This window comes from Toxotes jaculatrix, chromosome 21 (genome assembly GCF_017976425.1).
Source record: "Toxotes jaculatrix isolate fToxJac2 chromosome 21, fToxJac2.pri, whole genome shotgun sequence".
NCBI lineage: Eukaryota > Metazoa > Chordata > Actinopteri > Toxotidae > Toxotes > Toxotes jaculatrix.
Window position 1 is genome coordinate 3,464,160 of NC_054414.1, and position 18,534 is coordinate 3,482,693.

General features: G+C 43.0%; 1 protein-coding gene across 1 annotated transcript in view; it reads right to left on the bottom strand.

The window, feature by feature from the left end:
* Positions 1–18,534, bottom strand: part of dnah9 (dynein, axonemal, heavy chain 9) — a 114,969-nt gene that overhangs the window by 82,646 nt on the left and 13,789 nt on the right. The window contains exons 18-33 of the mRNA XM_041029408.1: positions 17,157–17,616; positions 16,824–16,985; positions 16,416–16,638; positions 16,011–16,177; positions 15,106–15,249; positions 14,798–14,957; positions 14,052–14,207; positions 12,715–12,847; positions 12,345–12,622; positions 11,841–11,971; positions 11,591–11,717; positions 10,936–11,088; positions 10,319–10,444; positions 8,341–8,580; positions 7,960–8,120; positions 746–902 (exon numbers count right to left, since the gene is read on the bottom strand). Coding sequence (XP_040885342.1) covers positions 746–902; positions 7,960–8,120; positions 8,341–8,580; positions 10,319–10,444; positions 10,936–11,088; positions 11,591–11,717; positions 11,841–11,971; positions 12,345–12,622; positions 12,715–12,847; positions 14,052–14,207; positions 14,798–14,957; positions 15,106–15,249; positions 16,011–16,177; positions 16,416–16,638; positions 16,824–16,985; positions 17,157–17,616 — 2,978 coding nt within the window. The remainder of the gene's footprint in view (positions 1–745; positions 903–7,959; positions 8,121–8,340; positions 8,581–10,318; positions 10,445–10,935; positions 11,089–11,590; positions 11,718–11,840; positions 11,972–12,344; positions 12,623–12,714; positions 12,848–14,051; positions 14,208–14,797; positions 14,958–15,105; positions 15,250–16,010; positions 16,178–16,415; positions 16,639–16,823; positions 16,986–17,156; positions 17,617–18,534) is intronic.

Consider the following 18,534-nt stretch of genomic DNA (forward strand, 5'->3'; position numbering starts at 1 on the left):
TTAGCTTTCCTAGGATCAATTTGATAGCAGGTGAACAGCCCTCTGGAGAGCAGCTGGACCAGGATGAAGCAGGCAGCTGACTTTTCTCTCCAATTACAGGGCCGGGGAAACCTTCTCTGACGCAAACCGGAGCTGACTGGAGGATTGATCCAACTCGTGTGTGTGCATAACTGAGTATGAGTAACAGTGTGAGGCTCTGAAGTCAGCTTCTAGTGCCTGTGTTCCTCCTGGAGTATATTAGCACTTCTCTCTGACACCTTGCTGCGGTGCGTATAGCCGGGGGTGCTGTACGCCTCTATGCTGTAATGATGCCCCTGCCTGGGGGGAAGCAGGAGCAAGACGCATCACAAGATTATGTTTATGTCTCCCCTGACCACTCTATATGCAGAAAGTGTGTGTGTGTAAGAGTACACAAGAGTGCATAATAGAGCAAGGTGGAGGCTGGATACAGAGAGGGCATTTTGACAAGGTTTAGCAGAGAAATAACAATTAGAGTTTAACTAATCAGCTTTTTCTTTTTTTTTTCCCAAGGAGGAAGAAGGTAAACGGAAGATGAAAAAGAAAAGATGAAAAGAGAAGGGCATAAAGGTGGGCTGACAACTTTAATGACAAATGCATACCATATCGCTGACAAAGGCAAAGATGAAAAGAAACAGGCATAATACGAGGTGCTGTGAATGCACATCAGCTACGCGCACTGGCTCACATGCAGATTCGTGTGTGTGTGCGTGCGCAACTGGCTCACCTTGTAGTCCATCTGCTCAGAGCAGTTAAATACATAGACCATGATGCCCAGGGCTCGGCCCAAGTCTTTGGTAGTCTCAGTCTTGCCTGTGCCCGCGGGCCCTGCTGGAGCTCCACTCATGGTCAGGTGTAGGGACTGGGTCAGGGTGATGTAGCATCTAAATATAGTAGAGATAAACACACATGCATCACTGCTGAGGACTGCAACCTGACAGCTAGCATTTATAAAGATCAGGACAAGGCTACTCCATTCATTCACAGTCAGGACCTTGACTACACAGGCACATTTATAGCTGTCTTATAGTTATACTTAAGGTATCTATTAGTATTGTCTCCTCACACAAAGAAGGTTGTGGGTGGACGTCACAACCCAGCTCAAGGCTGGACAAAGGAGGGAAGACCACAAGAGTTGTAAATAAAAACTAAGTTTATCTTACAGAACTGAAAAGGGAATGAGACAAAACCCAACATGGTGGAAGCCAGGGGGGTGAGAGACTGGCTGACTGCTGCCAGCTAACCAGTGCAGCCAGACCTCAGGTGAGCTGAATCTCTGACGACAGGGCTGCTCAGAGAGGGTCGTCACACCACACCCTTATGAAAAAGTGGTTCGACCACAAAACCCTGGACAGGAAAAACAATATTAATTTTACATTTAAAAGTGGTATTCCACACTGAACCACAGAGTCACTGTATCTGTCCCTTTGGAGCCAGAAGAGTCAAAATACATGTTAAATACCACAAAGCACAGCAGAGGAAGAGTCTTTAAAACTAGAGAGGGAGAAAATCAAGATCTGAGCGGGCATAAGGCCAAGGTCCAAGTCCTTCAGCTGCCTGAAGGACCAGTCTTCAGGCAGCTGCTGCTATACTACTATCCCCAGAAAGCCTTGAATGTGACCCCAGGCATAAAGCTCTACCCACCTTCACTGCCACTTCAAGAGATCACGCTGCAATAATTTCATCTGCAATAATAAGTTAGTCTTACAGAACAGAAAAAGAAATGAATGTAGAGACAAACAAAACCCAACATGGTGGAAGGAAGGAGGAGAGACACTGGCTGACGACAACCAGCTGGCTGACGTGCAGCCAGGCCAGGTGAGCTGAATCTCTGACGACCAGGCTCCGCCCATCAGGCTCCTGCAGAGAGAGGCCTGCTCAGAGAGGGTTGTCACAGAGGAACTGGCCTCCTGCACTTTTATGTGGAGTGAGGACTGAGGGCAGAGGGAAACAGTAAGCATAGCTCTAAAACTTAAGAAATGTAAAATTGACCATTTGTGGATTTAGAGGGACGTCCATGCAGAATATCTGCTGGGTGGAACCTAACTGCGACAACAAGACAAGGAAGGAACAAGGAAGTCACCACCGCCAGCTGTTGTTCACCAAGAAATACTTTTAGCATATAACTCACTTAACCCCTACAACCACAATTTGTACAGTATATATTTTTTGAATTTCTGTCTCTGCAGATCAAAGTGAAATTGAACTGCTTTCAGTCTTTATGCTAAGCTCGGCTTTTCACCTCTTGACTCCAGCTCTGTACTTCACATGCAGGCAAAACAGAATAATGGTAGTTCAAAATGTTAAACTGTTCTTTTAAAGGCAGAACAGAGGAACTAAATTATTACTTAGCAAATTTAAATGTTTATTTATACAGTTTCACGGTTCAAATTCATTAATGCATCATTTAAATGCGAGTTTAATAAATCACTTTATAACTGCCTTTTAAACACTGACAAAACAACACATCATTAGTCTGGTGGCACACTCCAAACTCCACACTGTTTCTCTGTCTTCACAATAATGCATGCTGGGAACAGAGGAACTGAGAGTTCCCAGTAAGTCTTGCAAAAATCTATTCCCGTTTCTTCTGCAAAATACCTCCAGGATTTCTAGCATGGGTGCACCTGTGTGTTTGCACACTGGACTAACATATGTCCAACAGTAAAACAAAGACATTGTCTCTAAACCATGGTCTAAACATACAGGTCCAGCTGTGTGGTAAAATAACTGTTTAGAATAAGTAGAAATGGAGTGAAGTCAAAATCTGTAATAAAAACTACACAGATGGTTCAACAAGTGGCTTAATGAGACATTCAAGCCTTCAGCACCAGATCAGACTGCAGAGTGGCATCTAACCGGTGGAGCAGCGAGTGCAGAGGATCACCATTATGCTACAAATAATTAGTCAACAACAATTCTCCAGCGCCTCAAATCACTGAAACAGCATGCACGCAAAGGACTTTCCCCTCTGTCACTGCAGCATTCATAACCTCAGGCCAAACCTGTAAAGACAGATGCTCCCAGGTAACCACTCAGATGTACTGAAACTTGTTTCAACTAATATCACAAAGTCCAACAAATATGAAATCACAATCTTTCCCTCCCCCCAAAAAAAGATATATATTAGTGCAAAATAATAATTAAATTCATGGGAAAACATTAGGATCTACATGGCCCCGCCATCGCGCTGCCACTTTAAATTTCCCAGATTGACTTTAAAGAAATGCACGACAGAAAAAAAGGCTTCGTTTCTGTAGCAGCATTACAAGAAGTGCACACAATAACAAATGACAAATCCTGAGTTGACACCGTCTTCTAACCAGCACTGACAACGTCTTGGTGTCGGCTCAGCCGTCATCACACATAACCTCATTATATGATAATATAATCTGCTCCTGTGCTTTGATTATCACACGGGCTGATTAGTGACGCCAGTGATTGCTTCTCCCGCAAAAGCCTGTCAGGACTAACAAACAGTCTGCCCATCTAGTATCAATAACAAAGCAGCAGCATCACGGACGTGAACTGATGGAGACAATCAGGACTTCATTGATCAGGCCAATAAACACTATGGTTTGCCTTGAATATCAATATAGCAATGATTTTAATGAGCTGCTGGTTAATAGATGATGTATGGAAGGGGAAAATATTGGAAAGCATAACGAGAGACAGGAGCTCAGAGAAGACAAATGATCCTATCTGTATACAGTGTATCATCCGGATACCAGTGCCAACGGGCTTTATGACTCTCCCCTGAAATATGGCCAAAAATCTCACAATCAGTCGTTGAGGATAAGGATATCCTGCTCAGAATAACTAAAGCCAGATAAAAGACGAGAGGGTGAAACTAAACTGGGTGGCTGTGACAAGGTGACTTGTTTCATTCCGGTGTTTTTAAAAGAATTAGCTATATATCAGTGTGTCTGTCTGACTCATTCTCTTTCCATTCTTCTCTCTCTCTCTCTGTCTTTCTGTTGGTCTCTGTGTGTGCGTGTGTGTGCGCGCGCGTGTGTGTGCGTGCACGCGTGTGCATGTGCGTTAGCTGGGTAAAATATTCCTGACATTTTGCATAATGGTGCAGCTTTGGAGATCCTGCAGTATTGAGCGAATGCTAACATTGTGCCGATAACGTTCCTGCTGTTATAGATTAGCACGAGTGATTCTTTTAGCCTAATTATACTGCTGCAGAGGGTGAACACACCACACTAAGTATATTCAGCTTGGAGTAAACAAGTGCATACAGGCCTGTGTTCATTCCATATCCTCTCAGCTCTATAAGCATGGATTGACACTTCCTTTATCTCTGCTGTCACCACATTATAATCATGTTTATCATTTCAAACACAAAGAGGTTCAGATGGTCTTTTTTCACAGCAGAAGTTTTGACATATCACAGAAGGAAAAGCAAAGGTGTGATAATAACATGATGATAGCTGAATTCCATTTAGCTGCTTCAGTTTCAGGGTCCTGTTATGGACCATTTTCATAGCAGACATTTTGACTTGTCGGGAGATGGAGAAAAACAGGTGTAAATCAGCATTAACAATGGCTCTGTTCCATTTAGTGCAGCAGGCATGTTGGCATGTCAGTGAGTGAGCATGCACAATGCCAGGGCCCTGAAACAGGTTCATCTAAAATGAATGCCGCCATTATTAATGTTATTAATTCGACCTAATCCTTTCCTACTTAGACAAGACAAAATGTCTTATATGACAGAGTCCATTGTGTATGCTGGCTCTCTGTCACACTATCATGACTTACTGGGACACTTCAATAGAACGGAGCCATCTTGAATGTTATCAGTGACACATGAGCTTTTCCTGTGTGAAAAAGAACTATAAGTGTTCTTGAATCCTAAAGATTTGACCTCACAAAATAATCTAAACTCAAGGTCTTCTTACGTTTGTATGGTCATTTTATGAGCTAAATGTGGAATTCCACTTACCAGCTCTTACTGGACCTTTCAACCACGTCTCACAGCCTTCATTTAGTCCCTCGTCTGGTGTACTTGCCATTTCACTGATGCAATGTTTCCCCACTGCTGATGCATGAGATGTTATACAACCCCTCTGCAGTAAGCGGACCTTGAGTTATGTTGTCCTGACACAAAAAACCCATATTTTCTAATTTACGTCTAGTGGTATCCAGCCACACAGATAATCTTCTGAGATAATACTTTTTATTTTTCGCCCCCACCTCAATACAATGGAGGTGAATTGAATTTCATTTGTGAGCCTCACATCATCTAAAAATTAGATAGATGTAGTCTTTATTGTCCCACAGGAAATTTGTTTTTATAGCCTGCACAACTGCAACAGGAACATACAGATAACAATACCACAGCACTCAAATTCCATTCAGACATCTCTACAGAAACAATGTCCTTGTTTCCCAGGATAATCTCTGGTTAAAGCACTGACAACAACTTTCTAAGGGCCTGTATTTTTGTCAGTGGAAAGTAGCTCAAGTGAAAACTGTACACAATGAAGTGTGTGGATTATCCTAAACTACAAAAACCAAACTAGATATCACTAGATGTCCCGTGGCACACAGCACCGACACTCAACTTTTGCTCACCTTGAATCTCTGGCTAAATCTGTGGTTAAGCACCACACTATGTCATGGTGTAATCATGGACTCAGACTAATATTTCAACTGAATCACCTTAAAAATAGAGCAATAATTTAAGGACTTTTCTCTCAGCAAGACTTTGAAAAACTTTTCAGTGCATTTAGTAGGTTCAACTACTGTTGTCTGTCTCTGTTCGAGACACAGCTACAGAGAACGCTGCTGTTAAGAGTTCTCACTGCCTCCTCAATTCAGGTCTCAGATCTCTGCACTGGTTTCCAGTGTGTCAAATAATTGATTTTAAAATACTACTACTGGAAAAATACATGTCATTTATTCTTGCTGCTGCATCATGACCCGTCCAGACCTCTCTGATTGTCCGGGGACACGTCTGCTTACTGTCTCAGGCGTCAAAACTAAACATGGAGAAGAGGCAGATTCTGTTTTCTACACACCAGATAGTTTGAACAAACTCCCAGAAAAATGGAGGTCTGCTCCAACTCTCAGTTTATTTAAATCAGGGCTAAATACTGCTCTGTTTGCCACTGTGTTTTATTAAATTACATTTGGGATTATTAACTAATACCTTAGACTGAATGTAACTCCAGTGTCATTTTTTTTATTCTTGTTTATTTTGTTTTATTTCATTTCTTTGTCTCTTTATACTGCTTTGTGTTTCTTTTATATATTGTCTCAGTGCCTTCTTATGGGTTATGTAAAGTGCTTTAAATTGCTAAATTGTTGAAATGTGCTGTTAGAATTAACTTGCTGTGCTTAGAGGTACTGGTTTTTATTTGTAATTTGGGTAAACTGACTCTTTAAAAGCCTTTAGGATACGCTCAAACACCCATCATGCCCAGCTAAAAACAAGGTTTTCACTTTCACAAACTGATGTTTGGTGGTGTCGGGTTTTCACTTGCCTACTCCACTGCAAAGAAAGCAGTGTAACAATATCACAAAGCAAACATGCTTTTATCTGTTTTCTCAAGTCGTGGATTAAAGGATTTGACACCCAGCCCCCTGGTCCATGGTCCATTGTTGAAATGAAAGCCTGTGGCAAACTGTGTGAGTCGTAGCGGGCCGCGGCGAGGGCATGCACCATATGGTGAAGTCTTGCTATGCGGCCGCTGATCCAGCCATCAAAGCCCATTGTTTCTGCTTTGTTCAGGCTTCAAAGGGAATACTGGTCAGTCTGGAAAACCATACAGTCAAACGCTGCAGTTTGCCAAAGGGCTCTGGGAGGCAGGTATTCATCTCTGTGTAGTTAAAACTTTATCAGGAATACTGCAGAAACATGTGCATGTGAACAAACAAGCTGCTGGCAAAGTGCCCGAGCTGAGTTGTTCTAAAAGCTTTTTGCTTGTGGTGGGTGTACATAATGATTCAAATCAGGAGTCTCAGAATGTGTCACATGGTTTTTGTTTTTATCAGATGAGATGTTTGTATCCTCTTCTCAGTCTTTAAGGAAAAAAAAAATCATCAATGCAGATGGACTTTTGAAAATGTAATAATGGACTCTAAATTGCCTTCATGCAAATTGGCAGGTTTGATCATTCTGCAAAGGGCTATAAACCAAATATTATTGCTAAGCACTTGTTTTATTTAACCTATGTGAGTGAATGGGCTGGCTGCATTTGGCCAACTGACTGTTTGATAAACCTCTTACCTTTTCTCTTGTAAAATTAAATGTGAAACATGCTGTTGAAAACACAAACAATAAAGCCTATAAATTCCAAATACATAAGCTGAAGAGCCAAACATGGTTACGATAGAATGAAATCAGTCTGACTTTTTATTTTTTCTTTATGATGTTAGGATTAACTAGCTAACCTGCAAAACGAGGACAATGTTTTTTTTTTTACATCCATGTCCTGTAACTTTCTGACATACAGTGATCACAACATAGTTCTGGCTTTTAATGCTGTGACATGTATGTGGCCATCAAGTGCATATCTAAATCCTCAGTTCTCATTTTCAAACGAGTCAGCTGGAACCATTAAAAAGTTAGTCGTGTTTCCAACCAACTGAAGCAGCTAACGTTCGTTTCATTAGTTACTTAGCTACAGTTAATGGGATCTGCCATCTCTGTTACCTCAGTCACATGTTGTCAGCTAGAAGCCTGCTTTTATCTACTTCAGTCTGACATCAAGCACCTATTGTTCCAGTATTTACTGAGAATTCTGCTTGACATTTCACCATAGTCGTTGTGAACAGCACATGTGACGTGCGAGAATGGAAGCTCGGTGCAGCAACAGCAAGCTGACGGTCAAATGAAATAGCTTCACCTGGCTATCGGCGAGTTGACAAGCAATCATGTTGCTCTGTTGCCTCTCGGTCCGAACAAAGGCACAAAGAATGAAACCCCCGTACCTGTCTGTTAGAGGAGTGATGACTAATCGCGGCGTGTTGCCCAGGTATTCGTAGGAGTAGACAAACTGGGCATCGCAGATGTTGGCAAAACAATGCTTCTCCTTCTCGCTCCAACTGTGTCTCAACTGAGAGAGCCACATGAAAGCCTGAGAATTCTCCACCTTAAAAAAAAGAGGACAGAAGGTTGATATGAAGCCTGAAATAATCTGTGCTTTTCCAGCCACTAATTATGGTAATGAGATACCTGTCTTGAATATCTTGAATGAATTACTCACTGGTGATAGCAATAGCCTCTCAAGAAATACAGCAACAGTCACCATGCATGTATAAGAATTTACTACATGCTCTTAGCCAGATTTATCCGCTGTGCCCCCCCCTCACCTTCTGAGCGATCATCTTGGCCACCACGTCTCTGGCGTGAACGTCGATGGTACAGATGGTCATGACCTTCTGCCGATCGCCAGGTGTAAGCTGGCCAATCAGCATGGAGATGAGGGTGTTGAGCTGGGACACCTGTTTCTTGTAGTACTCTTTCATGGCGTTGTCATAGCCCTCCTCCAGACGGCCGAAAGCCATGCCGACATCAGACGTCCACCAGATCTGAGTGCAGGTCAATGCCACCTGAATCCAAGACAGTGAAAGAAATCACAGGCGGATTCAGAGGTGATGGAAGGTTATGTAGGCGGATTCCTGTATTTAAGGTTACTCAGATATTAGAAATAAGACAGCATCTAAGACAAATGTAGGAAATGAGCCAACAAAGACAGATGAAGCATATGGGCTTAATATAGGCCCATATGCTTCATGCATAAAATTGGCAACCCCTTGCCTTTAGAACCTAGAGTTTATTTAGAGTTATTTCTGGGAGTGGGAAAATTTGGATTGAAATGCGAAGTTAATTTTTAACAACCGTGGCAATTTTTTTTTTTTTTTTTTTTTTTTTGCTGATCAGTGTGAAAAGTCAGCTTCAGTGAACACTGGAGGGGCTGAGCAGGTTTTATGTGGCCCGGCCATTAATCTGTCAAGGGCATAATTTCAACTGAAGATCAGAGGGAGATGTCCCCCTCACTTTTTAGAATCCTATTTTCATCCCTTACTCTTTGATGTTCTTCCTAAATCTCTCTAAACAGTGTCCTCTTCCTGTCCAGCTGTCGTGATGAACACGAGAGAAGCTCCGAGATGTTAAAAATGTTGACATGCTCGTTTACGTCAATTTATTTTCTGACCATGCTCTCACAGCAATACGCTTCATGTGGAGTGCTGAATGCTTTCCATGCTTTATCCTGAGTCTTGCCTCTCAGGCTACAGGGTGACTTTGCCTTCTGACTAATATATATATTGTTTTCCCTGGCCCATGTTCAGGTGAAGTGGAAGACCTGCAGATACTACTCACTGTTAAAAAACAATACTGCATGTTTCTTAGGGGTGAAAAGAAAACATAATTTAATCTATGTTTTCATTTACAATTTACATTCTCCAAAGAAGAATTAGAGTCACTCCACGGTAAGGCAGTAAAGAATACTTCTCTTTCAGGTAAAGATATAAATACCAGTATTGATTCACAGCTTACATGGCAGTTCTAATTCTTTTGTTGGATTAACATTAACATGGAAAGCATGAATACCTACTACAGTATGGCACAAGTTGAAAGATGTTGGTGTCAAAGTCAGTTTTTTTGTGTGTGACGCTGCTTTCTGGGTCAAAATAAATAGTGACTAAGACAGATTTAAAAATGTGAGACCGTATCTAAACACTACAGATACAATCACAAATTTGGACTGCTATACTGATGGTGTCAGGTAGCATAAAGATTTACTGTATCTGAACATCACACCCACTTCATCTGTTGACATCTGGTCAACCCATCAGCCTGCGTCTCATACTTGAAATCTGTAGTAGCACAGAAAGTGATGGGTCACAGATTGTGGTGCGACATCAGACCATAAATGAACAGACATTTCTACACTGCTGATTTATAACATTTAAACTTTCAGCTGTGTGCCACACCTGAATCAGTGGTATCAGGCACATATTTTGCCATTCAGAACATCAAATACTTACTTTTCCAAATGATAAGCATTTCCAGGTCGGAGGAAGTGTTCCATTATGACAGATACACACCCGTATTTGTTCCCACTCCCTATCACACTCTTCCTCGCTGTTCAAAATACTCAACTGTGTATGTAAAGCATTAGTGAGTGTGTGCACTGGACTGAAATATCTATGGGAGACATGGACATGATTTTGGTGCCAATCCATCCACAATGCTGGATGAGGTGACTGAGGACTGGGGACAAAAAATCCCCAAAGTGAGTGTCATCAGTTAACTCTTTGCATTCATCCCACTGAGCCTGTTTACCTGAGCTGGATAGTCAAACAGCCACTGCTCCCTGGGTTTCTCCTCGTAGGCCATCACTGCCTCAGTCATCTGATGGCGAACTGTGGAGCGCATGGTGTCCAGCACCCGGTTCAACCACACCTCCACCTTACACACACACACAAACACACACACAAAGACAAAAACCAAAAACAGACCAATGAATACAAATGTAGAAAAACATTGCACTGTCTGTCACGTAAGCACCAACGGCTCTCTTATCAATGGACCCTAATGAGGTCATTAATAAGCATTAGAGTGGATGTGGAGTCAGGCAAATACTATGGGATGTAATGGAAAATTAATGGATTTATGGGCTTTGATATGCAAAACCCCAGGGGCAACGACAGACTCAATTTCATTTGTCTCCTTTATTGTGGGTTATGATATCTGTATTTGCCATATATTTTCCTCAATGTCCTTCCATTACAGAAAAGGGCAGGTAAGTGAATTTTCTCATCTCATGTCATTCATCTACACACAGCCCCAGCCATCTAATGAAGACGGAGATAATAAATGTCTTTAGCATTTAGCTCAACCTAGAGAAGTAATGGCACCACAATTTTAAAGACATGAAAAGGATTACGGGTCTATTTTACCTGTCCAGTGCAGTCACAGGACTGATTAAAGGGGACATACTCCTCCTCTTTGCTGTACATGCCCAGTCCAGTCTTAGAAGGATTCCCTTCTCCGTCTGCTTCGAATCGCATCTTTGCCATGTTGTCAAACAGCTTAGACAGATGCTTCTGGACCTGAGCAAACACACAGACACATTAAGCTCAGGATCAATTTATACTCAGCTCACGGTCTGACTGGTATTCTCTTTGCCTCTGTGCAAATAAATAACGTTTCATTACTGATTTTCAGAATTGTTAATAGAAGGGCAGGCCCCATGTTCTGCGGCATGCCTGCTAACTTCCTCTTAGAGAGATTTAGTGGCAAGTTGTGCTTAACAGTGATTTATTTCTCTGGAACTGCATAAGACAATGTCCCGGTGATGGAGGCTGGAGCAGGCTGCAAAACTATGAGCGACATTGCCCCTGTGTGGGCACTGATGGAAGTACAAAAGTCTACAGCAGTCAGCAAAAGAGCTAAATGCTGCAATGGAACATGGTTTTATAAAAAAATGTTAAAAAGTAACTTGTAGAAAGTGCTGCATAAAGACAATGAATTGTTTTTTTTTTTCTGACTCTGTGAACAGACTGAAGCATAATATTCAACGCTACGCCTCAGGCAAAAATTAGTTGAAGCCACCTGGTGTGGGTTGGTCCCATTAGACAGGATGTCCAGCAGATCAGCTGAAGAGATGAAGTAAAATCTCGGGAAGGCCAGACGCTTGGTGTCCAGGTATTCTGCCAGAGCTTTCTCACAGAGAGACAGCCTGCAGAGAGAGAAATACACAGTGTCAGTCTGTGTATGTATGAATGTGTAAGAAGTAAAAAACCCCGTACAAGACTGCCTCTGATAACAGACATAAGGAGCAGAGAAAAGAAAGACTTCTTACCTGCTCTGGATGTCCTCCAGTTTACCAAACAGGCCTGGTTTATTGGTGGCCTCCACTACGTTGGGCGTTTGATGCACAGCGTTTGCCAGCTCTTTGAAATCGGTATCTATTCCCTCAAAGCGCCTAGAGTCCTGCAGAGGATTTCACGAGGGAGCCCAGCCAGGGGATTTAGGTTCCCACAAGAGAGAGAGGGGGAGAATCACAGGTTTAATAGCAAACATCTGGGTTTAAGAACAGCCTGAACATCATGGGAGCAATTAAAAAGTCGTGTAATCTCAGCTCCTAAACTGGGAGTATGGACTAATTAATGCCTTCTTAATTAAGAGCTATAACAGTCATGCTATCTGGGTTCATATGGAAATGACGAGGGTGCAGGTTAAGGCCTGCATGCATATGAGCTTGTCACTGATGTATACCTGAAATCAAGAGATGTAATTATCTGAGTGAGTGTGTGCATGTATATGATCTATCTATTCAGGATATGCGGAGGCGTTTGGCTGTAACCTCGGGCAGCTGTGAGCGGATGTCCTCTGAGCCAATGAAAATGCTTTCCAAGTGGGTCCACGTCCGCTGCACCTCGAACCAGATGGAGATGACTGAGTCGGCTACAGACAGCTTGCCCTGCCACGACGACACCTCATCCAGGAAGTGTGCAATGTACTTGGAAGACATGAGGTTCTGCAGCTGGACCTGGTTGTCCTCCAGCGTCTCTATCAGCTCCTCGTCCGTGCGCAGCAGAGGCACCTGGGTGCGGTGGTGGGGCTCATACTGGAACTGCATACCTGGATGAGATCGACACATTTGGTCACAGACTGTGGATGGTAAGATGAAAAAGTCTCATTTTGTAAGTCTGGCTAAACAAAGTGTCTTGTACCTGTCCACGTGGAGTTGAGCTCAGAGAGGACTTTCTCCATTCCCATCTCTTTAGTAGCCTTGTCCACGATCCCTCTCACCTCCTCTTCAAAGCAGTGCAGGTTGAGCTGCAGGAGCTCAGCCAGAGTGGTCTCCTGCTCACAGAAAACTACATCAGTACTTTACCTGCACTTCACATAAGCTGCATTATATAACATGATGATGTTAGTAACATATTACAGGTGAGCAGGCGTGATTGCTGGTTTCACTTTAACAAGGGAACAAAGCACACCTGCAGGCAATGACAGCTACTACAGGAGTAACATCGAATGCCTGAAAGCAGTGTTAACCTATTACCACCCACAGCAGGATGCTAGCACTGCGTAAAATATTAACAGGCTGCTAGTACCGCTAGCACTGGAGCTGACTGCCAGTATGTCGATGCTTGAGCTAATGTTAGCCTCACAGACAGCCACAACGAGCAGCTTCACTGCTTTGAATCCTTAATCTCTGAATTCAGAAACTTTAAAGTGATTAGCTTAAAACAACATGACGTGCTTTAACAAAAGATATCGACCGCTCATGCACTCTCAGTCAATATGCTTTTTCATTTTTGATATGAAAACAATTAATCACTCAGCTCTAGACAGTGCTTTGTAAAGCAGAAGAGAAGCCTGTTGTAAAAATCCTTAAACCTTTAACATATGGCATCTCCTTACCTTGTAAGCAATGCTGTAAATCCTTGTAACCTTTACATAAATATTCATGGAAAACATCTAATGATAAAAAGTAATCCACTTGTTTTAGCATTTGCACGCACCACCCTTTAAAGGAAGGTTGCTGGTAAAGGATTAAAAGTGAAACAGGTTTAACTGTTTTCTCGTGTTACTTTCCTTTCCTATAGGCGGCTGAAGCTAGTTCTATAAGGTCCTTTGCATCTGAAAAAATCTCATACCAAAGCGAGCCAATTCAGCCTCTGTAATATGTTTTTGTGCAAACTAAACAGCTGGTAAGTTCTAACAACTCTCATCTGATCTTCCTCCTGCAGCACAAACACATCTAGTGAGGATGCAGGGAGGAAAATAAGAAAATAACTGGAATAAACTGTCTTTGTGTGTGTGTGTGTGTGTGTGTGCGTGTGTGTGTGCGTGCGTGTGTGTGTGTGTGTGTATGCCCTCTTGAAGCTCTCCCTTAAATTAGTGGAACACTATTAACACCACTGTTTATTTCGAATATTAAAAACTGCTGCGAGTGTACCAATAATTCCAACAATAATACGATAGTATTCACCCAAAGTCACAAACAGAATTATAACCACAGTCTGCTCGTATTGCTTATCTTCAAGAATGAATTGGAAACCTGGTCCATGGTGAAGCGGACTCCAGTAGCAGCCATCAGCTGATGCCAGTGTCGGGCTCGTATGGCCGGGTTTTGGAGCTCTGCCACAGCCCGGAGGGAGATGAGGAGGTTCTTTACCCTGCTGTCCAAACCTGTGTACGCCTCCCATGCTCTGACCTACAGGAGACAAAGGCTGGGAATCAGTACGAGGGCTATTGAGGGTTATCTCAGAGGGTTCATTGAAGATGCAGGTATCCAACTGATTTTTGAATGCAGCCAGCGGACTCGTTTTAAATTTAGAATATCTACAGGGGTCTCAAATTTACACTTTATGGCTAACTACAAATACTTTTAGGACAAGGACTAACTCTGTGTTTGGCAATTTTAACTCTGTCTCAGGTGAAACTGGCTGGAGCTGCTAGACTGTAATATTCCCCAAACAAAACAAAGAGCAGGACAGATCTGCTAATATTTGCTTAAATTCTGACAGATTCCAGGACCAGTTTCCACATCAGCTTCTATCGTGAACAGAGCTTTTAACCCCACAAACTAACAGTCAGTTATTCCAACTTCCTTGCTTTGTCAGGCCTGCCATGCCTAGTTACATTTACTTACGGCTTTGATGGGTAACGGGATGTTCATGGACAGGCTTACTGAATGGTCAATTGCAGTTGGAAGTTACTTATTCATGTCATTTTTCCTGTGCCTCTCAGCCTCACACACTTTTCTTAGATATGTTAAACATCCTGATCGCGTTGCCTCCTCACCTCTTTATCCAGGCCCCGTATATCTTTAGAGAAGCGTTTGCACTCCTGCTCCATGTCCTCCACTTGGATCTCTCTCCAGGGAGTTGTCCTCCACGCCGCCATGCTAGACTCCACCACGGTGATCATATCCCACAGCTCCTTCAGCAGGCCCACCTCCCGCCTTGGAGATGAAGGAGAATGGGCAAAGTGAATTATACCAGCATGAAAATGGCAACACTTTAGATACTGACTGTGAATGCGGTAACGGCTCATTAGTTTCAAATTTGGCACATGCCTGCAGTACCGTCTCCTTCAGCTTCGGGCTTTACCTGCATTGTCGGAGCTGTTTGTACTCTGAAATGGTGACCTCAAACAGGCTGGCTGACTCCACCAGGGAGGCCATCACCGCCTCCCGCTCTTGGATCTGCCAGTGGAACGTGTCCAACATCTGGTAGGGGCTCTCACTGTCAAACCTGGACAGATGCATGAGCGCGCCCAGGCAGCCATCAAAACACACACACACACACACATTCGTACAAGCCCAGTATAAATCAGGCTGTGTTTAGGTAATGAAAGGCTGCAGTTTTGCCAAGCCTGACTTGGCTGCGGCATAACCAGACCTAACCGCGCACTGTGACAATTAACAACGGCTTCCATGACATTAATGGGAAAATAATCACCAGGTTATTAAGACACCAATTACACACATAACTAATCTGACAATTAGACATTATGACGAAGCATCTCTACCTATGAATTAATTAACATTATATTAAGATTCAATTAGCCTTGTCGGATGTGAGAGCCTCAAGATAACACTTCTCTATTATCAAGTGAGAAGGAAGGAAAGGTGACATTCTTATCTTTTTAAACATACTCGCTGAACTTAGTCACCAGGAAAAAAAAAAGCTATTACGTAACCTGTGTTGCTTTCACTGACTGACTGGAAAATTCAAATGAAACACAAATTTGATCTTCCCTCTATTGAGCATTTATAAGCAGCACATGTATAACAATTAATAAGCTGTTAACAATACATAAAACATTAGCTATGAGCAGACATGAGGTCATTTTTAAGATTTTATCACATTTGCTCGTGTGTCCTTCACTTACTGTCAGTAATAGATGCTTCATATGAGTTGTAGTGGTTGACAAACATATTAATAAGTAGACTTATGGGATGTTAAACTAAGTGAACTGTTTCCAATCAAACTCTCAGAGGAAGAAAAGCTACCTGAAGGGCCCGTTGTTGCGAAAGTGCTCTCTGAAGTTGTGTTGCTCCACATCGAATGTAGCACACTTCCGACGCAGGCTGGCCACCTCGATGGCCTGCAGCGGCGCCACCTGCTGTTTGACTGACACCGACTGCTTTTTCACGTTGTTCCACTTTTCGGGCAACTCCTACGGAGAGACCAATAGATAAACAGATAGATACATTAGAGGGAGATGAAGAAGAGGAGAGATAAACAAGGAGGGCAGGGGTGACAGGTGATGAATGGCCGGGAGGAAGAGTGTAGAACAGAGATGGGCAATTGGAAGACACAAAGAAAAAGTAAGAGAAATAGCTCTGTCTCAGCTGGAAGAAACGCATGCAGGTAAAAGAAATGACAGTCAGAAACGACTGAGCATCAGTCCTCACCTCTAACTGCTTGTAGACCACGTCAGGCAGCTCCTGCTCATACACTTTTAGCAGAGTGATGGTTTGTTGCAGAGGCTCGAACATGGCATCTGTGGTGTTTTGTCTTTCCTTCACAGCCAGCAGGTGACCCATGACCCCCACCAGGCCACTGCAGTCACCCTCCTCCACCTGCTGGCCCAGGCCAGCCTCAGCCACACTGATAAACTTCTCCAGATCTGACAGACTGGGGATACACAGCCATGATCATTAAAGGGGCACTTTATCAGCTTCACAAGAGTTTACCTGTCATGAGCAGCTCTACTCAATTCTGTTGAAGGATGTCATCAAATCAAATCACATCAAATGGTTTTACCAGATCGAATAAGGTTGTAGCAGCAAAACCCCTGAGTGTTTTAAATATTGCTTCACCTGTTGGTTACATGGTCGATTAGGTGCTGTTTGAACATGAAGCTCCACTTCTTGATGATGTTGAGTAAGGCGCTCTTCATGCTACGGCCATCCACCCTCATCCACCCGTGGAACACCTGCACTGGCTCCAGACCCTGCACCTCTTCATAGATCTTCTCATACCTGCAGTATTATGACAAAGATTTCACTAAGGTACATAGAAGGTAACTTTAACCCTCAGGCTTATTTTACCTGATCTTTAAGCTAAGCCTAATCTTAAGTCCAAACTTCTCTTTAAAGAAAAATTAAATCATATTCCGACTCTTTAAATTCATCTGCTTAATCAATACTCACCTGTCTACCTGCTCCCTGAAGTTGTCCAGTGTTGGTGGGTTCTCTGGGACTCCATCATCAGCGTAAGCCTCCAGCTCCTGGCTGGTAAGAACGTGGCCATACAGGAGGAACTGACGCATGAACTCCTTCCTATCGTCCACGTACAGGTAGCTGTAGTGCTCCAGAGAGTTGCGAATCTCGCAGCACTGTGCCATGACACCCCGCACACGTTCCATGAGACGCTGACGCATGTCTGCCAGGTCGGCCATGTCCTCCATGTCAGCCTGGTAGTGGGGGAAGGGGCTGTGCTGGGCGAGGCGTGGCACCAGCGAGGAAATTCTGAACACGTCGTTGATGAGGCTTTCCACCAGCTCAAAGAAACCGTCTCCATCCCGAAACTCCAGAGAAGGAGTGAACACCAAGTCAGGAACCTTCAGATCCAGCTGAGCCTCAAACAGAGGGGCCACACCAGTTCTCTGGTCTGGAAAACCAGAAGAATGTACCAGAAAAATGTTTTTTAAAGTGAAAGTTTTAGAGTGAAATATGTGTATTCCCAGGAGGAACTTTGAATTCATTGCCTAAATGCTAGGCTAACTTCACCCGCTAACCCTTCCTTTCTGTAGTGTACAGTGAGTAAACACCTACGCTAAAACTCTGCAAAGAGGAGAAGGAACTGCGGAGTCAGGTGATAATTCTCTGTGGTTTTGTCACATTTCATACAATGCACAATTTCATTTCATATATTCTTAAAAAAAAATACTATCAGTTTTAAATTTCTCTGGATAGAAGATGTTGTGAAATCTCCTTTCGTCTCATAAAGAAGAATAATCTTTCTTACACTAAACAAAATACAGCATGAAGGGAAGAGCAGAAGCTTTATTCCATAGAGTTTATAGCACCTGCTCTTCTTGCAGCTTCCTCTGAGAAATTTCAGGGTCGGTTCACTCTCGAAAAAGCTTCCTAATCATAAAAGACTTTTTGAACCCACACAAGGAGAAGGACAGGAAGGAGAGGATGATGAAGCAGAAGCCAACAAACAAGGAGAGGAAGAATTGGACGCAGTCGCAGCCTGGCAACAATCCACCACATCTTGAACCACAGCCCAGTTCATCTAAACTGGTTGATAAAACCTGTGCCAAGCAAGCAAGTCCAGAACTATTTCATGTCCACAGCCAATACAGGCGGACACCCAATTGACATCAAACACCCTGAAGATGTGTTGCTAAGAAGCTGCCCATGTCTTTGCTGTCTGGAGGACGATGTTTTTAGTTTAAGGTGGAATCACAGTAGTGATTAGTGCTTAATATTACATTTATGGTTGGCGGCAACACTCTGGCTTTGAGATAATACCCCCAGATCCCTGCAGCACCACAAATAGTAAGAGTGAGTTTCTTTTCGT